This window comes from Lathamus discolor, chromosome 6, assembly GCF_037157495.1.
Source record: "Lathamus discolor isolate bLatDis1 chromosome 6, bLatDis1.hap1, whole genome shotgun sequence".
In the NCBI taxonomy this organism is placed as follows: domain Eukaryota; kingdom Metazoa; phylum Chordata; class Aves; order Psittaciformes; family Psittacidae; genus Lathamus; species Lathamus discolor.
This window is the reverse complement of record NC_088889.1, coordinates 55,367,308-55,375,189: the sequence shown is the minus strand read 5'-3', so window position 1 is coordinate 55,375,189 and position 7,882 is coordinate 55,367,308. Positions and strand designations below refer to the sequence as shown.

General features: G+C 45.3%; 1 protein-coding gene across 5 annotated transcripts in view; it reads left to right on the top strand.

Annotated features, from left to right (window-relative positions):
• The first annotated feature begins 400 nt into the window (after positions 1–400).
• The window catches only part of KCNC1 (potassium voltage-gated channel subfamily C member 1), a 126,354-nt gene continuing 118,872 nt past the window's right edge, over positions 401–7,882 (top strand). For all 5 annotated transcript variants that reach the window (XM_065682861.1, XM_065682864.1, XM_065682863.1 and 2 more), the window contains exon 1: positions 401–1,353. In XM_065682861.1, coding sequence (XP_065538933.1) covers positions 784–1,353 — 570 coding nt within the window. In that variant the 5' untranslated portion in view covers positions 401–783. The remainder of the gene's footprint in view (positions 1,354–7,882) is intronic.

Below are 7,882 nucleotides of genomic sequence, written 5' to 3'. Positions count from 1 at the left end.
GCGGCGCGGCCGGCGCTAGGACCTGTGGAGCGGCGGCGGGGCGGCAGCAGCGCGCCTGCGCGGCGCAGCCCGGCGAGCGGGCGAGCTGCAACGAACCGCCCGGCGGCGGCGGCGGCGGCGGCGGCGGCGGCAGCGGGAGGAGCAGCGGGCGCGCCGCGGGTCCCCGGCGGCAGCGCGCTCCACCCGGCCGCAGGGGCGGAGGCGGCGCGGCGGGAGGGCGGTGCGCGGCGCTGTCCGTTCAGCACCGGCGGGAGCTCCCGCCCCGCTCCGCCCCGCACCGCCCGGGAGGGCGCGGGCACAGCCCCGCCGTACCCCCGCGGCGGCTGCAGCGGCATCCGCGCCCGAGCACCTGCGGGCAGCGCCGGCGCCGCGGTTTTGCTCCCTTTTTCTTTCTCCGTTTTTTCCCCCCTGTGCTGTTGGCCACGTCCAACCAGGGAAGGGCCCTCCCCCTCCGGCACGTCCCCGCGCCCCGGCACCGCAGCGCCCGCGCTCCCGGAGCATGGCCCCCCCTGCCCCTGCCCCTCCGCCGCGGCTACTGCAGCTACCGCGGCCCCCGAGCGCCTGACTTCAGACGACGGCGGTGCAGCGCCGGGAGCCGCCGTCAGCGGCTGCCCCTCGGAGCGGCCACAGGAGAGCCGAGCGGGGCCGGCGCCCCTCATCCCCGAGGGCCTGGATCGGGGCTCGGCTTAAGCACCGACTGCCGCCGAGCAGCCGTCCCCTTACGGGCTTGCTGCCTGCCGTGCTTGCTTGGATGATTCTGCGACATGCCTAATAAGAGACGAGATGGGCCAGGGCGACGAGAGCGACCGCATTGTGATCAACGTGGGAGGGACTAGGCACCAGACCTACCGCAGCACCCTACGCACCCTGCCCGGCACGCGGCTGGCCTGGATCGCTGAACCCGATGCCCACAGCCACTTCGACTATGACCCCCGCACGGATGAGTTTTTCTTTGACCGGCACCCAGGCGTCTTTGCCCACATCCTGAATTACTACCGCACTGGCAAGCTGCACTGCCCCGCGGACGTGTGCGGGCCCCTGTATGAGGAGGAGCTGGCCTTCTGGGGCATTGATGAGACCGATGTGGAGCCCTGCTGTTGGATGACCTACCGGCAGCACCGTGACGCCGAAGAGGCTCTGGACAGCTTTGGTGGGGCACCCCTGGATAGCAGTGCTGAGGACGGAGACATAGATGGCACCGGAGACTCTGGTGATGGTGAAGAGGAGCTGGAGATGACAAAACGCCTAGCACTTAGTGACTCCCCAGATGGCAGGTCTGGGGGCTTCTGGAGACGGTGGCAGCCCCGCATTTGGGCGCTCTTTGAGGATCCCTACTCCTCCAGATATGCAAGGGTAAGCTATGCAATCAGCAAACTCATCAAAACACTCGAACCTCCCTTCAGCCCCATTTCCTCCCAGCATCATCAGGGTTATCCCTGCTGTCACAGCTGAGCAGCCATCCATGTGTGTGGCCATATAAAAATCAGGCATGGGCTATGGGGACATAACCCATGCTCTCAAGCAGGCCCCAATCATGGGGCACGAGTGGACACCAAGGCATGAGCTCGTTGTACTCATATTTGGGCTTCGGGAAGGCCTTATTTTCCAACAGGCTCCTAAAAACCCAAAAAGCCTGGGGCAGGGTCCCATTCACGGGCCAGGGAAATCTGCCTTATACCAGGTAATTTCTCTCCCTGCACAGATTTTTACAGTCAGTCGTCCCCCACTAAAGACAGACACCTTGTCCAGCCCTCATATGAGCTAACAGCTGTCTCCCCTTTACAAGATGGAGAAAGGATCATGGGAGCAGGCAGTCAATGGACAGCCAGGGGATTTGGAGAGTTTCTCAGCCTGGACTGAAAAGGGAGCCTGTTCCTTTCTCTTTTCTCATACATACCAAGTTAAATATTTATGATCATGCTTCTCTGAGAATGGGTAATTCAGTTGCTCACTTTCCTGCTCACTCTGTCTTTTCCCTTGTGGGAAATGCAAAGTATTAATCAGAGGAGGAGGCTCATTCATGTAGAAGGGACACTGTGTTTGATGGGTTTCTTGCCTAGCTACTGAAGGGCAACTCCTCCCCTCCTGAGCCTGCAGTTGTTTTGGGAAAGTGAATGCACACTGGTGCAGTTCATATCATAGCTGTGCATAAAGATGGTCTGTAACAGTCACCCGACTCCTCTAAGTAGGTACCTGTCATGCTATGACATATGAGGATAATTACATCAATTAGGGCCTGATTCTGCTTCTGAAGTCTAAAGTAAAGAAAACCTTTACTTCAGGAACAGCAGCAGGATTCACCCCCAAGATAACCATATTGATAAGCAAGAAAACAGATCGGATAGTGCCTTTGCAAAGAAATTGGTTTGTGTAGATTTTACCCCTCTTTTAAGCATACCTTTGTTATGGCATAACCACTGCCAGACCTCAGTAGGGATGAGTGATGCTTTGGTGTGGGAGGACGATCAGTGTTTCTGAGGAGGACCAAAGAAGTGAGATCAGATTAGGGAGCAAATTGGATGGACAGAGGAAAGAGAAGTGGAAATGCAGAGAGCAGGGACAGGGGAGCTGGTTGTGTATGAATGGGTGGTGGAATAGCACTGCTGGAGATTTGAGGTCTGAGCAGAGATCTTCAGCTGGGAGCCGCTAGGTCTGCACACTGAATGAATGGGGAAAGCTGGAGCAGAGCCTGGAGTTATATCTTGGTGCATTTCTACAGATTCTTGTTTGCATACCCTTTGGAGACTTACTCCCTGAACAAAGAAGTTAATATTTTAAATGAATTCCTTTAAACAGCATAGGGGATAAAAGAATAATAAAATATTTACCATGAGATGAAAGGATGATGCTGTTGAATTGCAGCTTTCAAATCCCTGATTTCTGCCAAGGGAACATGGAAACTGAGGGAAGGCTGGAGGGTATCCTTCAAAAGGCTTAGTTAGCTTCCTTTAATCAAGCCCAATGTTAGCAGGCATTGATTTGAATAGCAGATCTCTGGTGTCCAGGAATCTATTGGTAAAACACATTTCAAGTCAAAGCAGTGTGCTTGTCCAGGATTTTCTGAAATGGTCCAAAAGGCAAAGTAATAATGTTGTGCCAATGAAAAGAATACAGAGGCTAAAAAACCCTTCTGCTTGGAAGCACTGTGGAATTTTAGGTTGGAGGATAAAATCTATAACCAATATTAAGAGTCTTTGTGATGTACAAGCTGGAATTCTAGGAGGATATAAAATCCATTTTCTAATTCTTTATGGGTATTTTCATTTAGGAGCAGGCATTTTATAAAGTGATTTGGTTTGGGTTTTTTTTTTCTCGCAGTGGATGTTACACCGTTTATTCACAGTTACATGTGTGTACCTGGTAGAATTGAACCCTTAATTTACCTTTAGCTTGTTCTTTCCTTAAAGTATCATTAAACTAGAGAAATATGAATTCTGGTCAAAGTTGAAGTGTATACTGAATATTTCATGGCTTAAATATGATTCTTTAACTTGTATCTATGGAGACGTAGGCCTATATGCATTAATATTTTGCATGAAGGAAGATGGCTTTCATCATCAACACATGCATATACTGTCCATTACGAAGACATTATAAGACGCTTAACATTTTCTAATAAAAGCCATATGTTATGGTTCTGGATGTAAAATGAGATGGGAGGTTGATTTATGCTCCTGTAACCTAACAGAGACATTGCAAAAAGACCTCAAACTCAAAGTAGTTAATTTACAGTAAAATAATCGATAGCATCGTTAATAAGTGCATGGTAAATTAAAGCGATCATAAGTAGAATCCCTGTTATCTCACTTTTAATTGTTTACACTACTTTTAATTACAAACTGTATTTCAGTCATGCAAAAATTTAAATTCACATTGCCATTTTGTCAAAATAATCACAAAAATTTGTCATCCTAATTGTATCTGAGACTTGACCTAATGGTGGTTACTGTATACATGTTTGGTCTTCATATAGCACCAAACTGCATGTCAAGGTAACATCTTAATATAAGCATCAGTTTACATAACCATCATACTGTTACTCTTGGGCAAGTGAAGGAATACAATATATGAATATTAAGATTAGATGAAAACCTGCATACCTGAATAAAGCAAGATTTCTCTGGATGATGTCTCATACACTGTTTCAGTGAATGCTTAGGAACCGTCTGTGGAAAGCTCAACATTTAATCAAATCTAGTAATTCTTGGAGTGTTCTGATGGACACTGCTTACAAATACAAGTACCTTTGACTGTTTTGCTTCACTAGCACCTAACCCATGCTAAACTATATCAGATCTCATTGTAGATGGGCAGGGAAGACTAGAAGAGCATTTGTGTATTTCAGGCAAAATCAGCTAACTCTGCAATTTTTGTCTATTTCTAAACTTACTTTGACAAAGCATAAGCTCCCAGTCAGTAGTTGTTTGTCTTTAGGTGCAACGTAGTCAACAGTCTCTTGTTAAAACAATAGTGGCTGATTTTAATTAAATTCTATTTTTCTAAACACTGATTTCTTAAATAATATAGTTCTTTTCTAAATAGGTGAGGCACTTTAAAAAACTGCATTGTCTTCTAAGCCCAATAGAAAAAGTAGCTTATTTCAAATCACAAGACTGCCTTAGACATTTACCTTAGTAAGATAAACAGGTGTCACACTTCTCTGTAACTTAAAGGATCCACATTTGGATAAATGGAGGCAAAGTCTGGTACCCGGAGGTCTGAACAGAGTAATAGATAAGGTGATGCAGATTTGCATGGATACTGGGTGCATGTGTAAATAGACAGGCATCCAGGTAGATCTTCAAAAGCACCTGATTGGGCAGCTAAATATCACTACATGTCCATGGATATTGTGTGCCTAAACTGGGCAGATGTTTCTGTAAAGCTTTTTAGAACTGTCATTTTTGTATCAGCAGGGAGCTTTGTAAATTTGTTTTTTGTAAGTAGATGCAAGGGGGGAAAGAGTCACACAGAAAGCTGCACAGATACACTAAAACAGCGTATCTGAGGGTTAAGTTGTAATAAAGCTCCTGCTTTCTGCACTTATTAGACTTCATAGGTCCCTCAATTCACAAATGTGTGAAAAATATTTCTTAGCATCCTCTCTCGTTTATATTCAAGTCTGTCATGCTGGGTTTACACTAGCAAAGCTCCCACTGACTTCCTGGAGTTTGTCCTGCAGGTATCTAACATCTCTGACCCCTTCCTCCTCCCCCCCTGCCCCCAGCAGGATAAGGTTGTATTTGTGTTAATTCACAGTTAGGTTAGTCAGTGTTTGGGAACCAAGAGCTTTCAGCTGAGATTCTGCACTAGTGTTCACATTCAAATTGGACATTTAAGCTTCATTAAAGAAGCCTGGGGAGTGCTTTTGTAGTCATTCCAAATAAACATTTTTACTGTTTTTAAATAAAAGCTGGTAGGGGTCCTATAGAAAGTCCTCAACAGCTTGACTTGACATCCTAGCATATGCTATACTGCTCTAATCTGGAAGAGGAAAGGCAAATCTCTCACTTACCCTTCCCTCATACTCTTCCTTCATGTCCTGCAGAACAATCTGCTTTCCTCAGTAGGGTGATTTTTGAAGGACAAGTTTCCGACACTCAGAAGCAGACAGGAAAAAGAATAGTGGGGAAGAGATAAGAAGAAGTTATTCCCCAGGGATTTCTTCCAGTTTTCTTTTCTATGTTCAAGAGCACTTAAATCTTGCTGTGTTCATTTAAACTGATTTTTCTCCTTATAAACTACATCCTGTAGGTATAAGGCGGCTTACGGGATCCTAGTTCCTGAATAACCATATTGCCTGGAGGCTTAGCTGCTGGGGTGATTTCCTTTACCCTGGCCTAGTGCAGCTAAGCTCTGAAACTGGGGAAGTATCAGGGAGTGGGAATAGATACTCATGACCCTCTACAAGGGGAGCTTATTCTGCAGTCATCTGAGGCGGGACACACCGCACAGGAGTGCTCCATGGCCAGTGCTCCAGGGGGTCCCACTGAGTGCGAGAAGATAGGGAGAGAAAGGAGGAGAGCTGCCCCACAGCTTTCCCTTACCCACAGGCACCCCTCTCACCAGGAAGAGACTGCGTCAAAGGGGCCCTGCTGGAGCTCTCCCACCTTGGGCCTTTCTGCAAGGTCTCCCCTGCAGAGGCGTATCTAATCCTGCACTGAAGCTGGCTGCAGTAATTCTCACCATACACTTTCACAATTAACAAGACAGCCTAATTTTAACTGCACGCTGCATTACCGCTCTGGACAAATGAGAATCCACATTAAATGAAGTTTCCCCTGCATTTGTAGTATAATGGAATTACAGCTAGACATCTATTAACTACCATTCTATCATTCATTATTAATATAGTTCCTAAAATCCCATTTTATTCTTATTTTCTCTCACCAAGGGACATGTTACTGCAAATCCTTATATAACCCATTAGTAAGCATGGTATAGTCTTCTCTGCGTCCTGTCTGAAGAAGCCTTTGCAATGCCAGCTAGAAAATGTTCAGCGCTCACACCAAGTTCCACATTCAGCCCCTATCGAACTAGCCAAGGCGGGAGCAGGTACACACACAAATAACTCCTGAGAATCATCCTTCTGACTTGAGAAGTAATAAATTTTTAAACCACCACAAAAGGGGGGAAAAAAAAAAAAGGAAAAGGATCGTAACAGCCATACAGAATCATGACTTCATTGGTTAGAGCTGTTCAGAAACACACAGGAAGATACGTCTGCCCAGAACATCTTACAATCTCTTTGAAGTCACAACCTCACAAGGAGATGAGAGGGATGATGTTATCCACCTGACAAATGTATGGCTGGCTAGTACAGACTTAGCAGTTTCAATTCAAGGAAGCCTTTTTTTAATCCATTTGCCTATTTCCATTTTTATTTCTATTATTCTAAAACCTCAAAAAAAGAACAGCATCTGTTGCCATTTTAATTTATTTTTTTTAATCTTACTTAATTTTAATGCTTCTAGGTTACAAAATTTACTTGTTTTAGCTCAGGCTGCGATTCTATGGATCATACCATCATATGCATACACATATATATACCTCCCTATCACTGCCACCTCCTACAAGGCTGAGTGGGATTTCCATATGAGGAAGGACTTAAAAATTAAACCATCCCAAAATACTTCTGAAAATGTTACCGTGGTGCCACTGAAATCAATATGAATTTAGTGGCTGCTTTCAGTTGATACTTGGTCCCTTCTCTCTAATCCATCCGTATGTGCCTTCAATTATTATCTTTGCCCTTCTCCTGACATTGGCTATTTTGGTTAGGAAAAAAAGGCAACAAAATACTGTTATTCTCTGTTGGTTTATCATGAGACAAAGGACAAAAGATACGTGGATCAATCATAATATTTCTATTTTCGAACGGCTCACAAAAAGGTGATATGTTAGACTATACCTAGAAAAACTGTTTTTCCATCTTGTTTTTCCTTCTGCTGTGCCATCTCGTATTCAATGGTACTCACTCAGCTTTCTCATTTGCAAAAATACGTGACTGATCTGTATATATTTATAGTAGTACTTTAGTAAAGTCTATACATACTGCCTTTCTTTTAACATAAGGATAGATGTTAGCAAATCAGCAACAGAGGGCCCAGGCTTAGTGTTATAGAAATTCTATGCCAAAATTACCACCAACTTCAAGGACAGAAATGAATTTTCCTGCAGTATGGTTCAGGTTAACAAATTAATGGCAGTGTACTGCTTTTTTTAATAGGGACATTGCATATTTCCATTCCAAGGCACTGAAGTGCAATTTATTAGGAACATGCACATTCAAACATATATTTTCATAATCGTTTAAAGACATGAGCATCTCTGGCACATTGCATCAAAAAATAGAGCTCTAATACTGACAAAGCTCTTCATG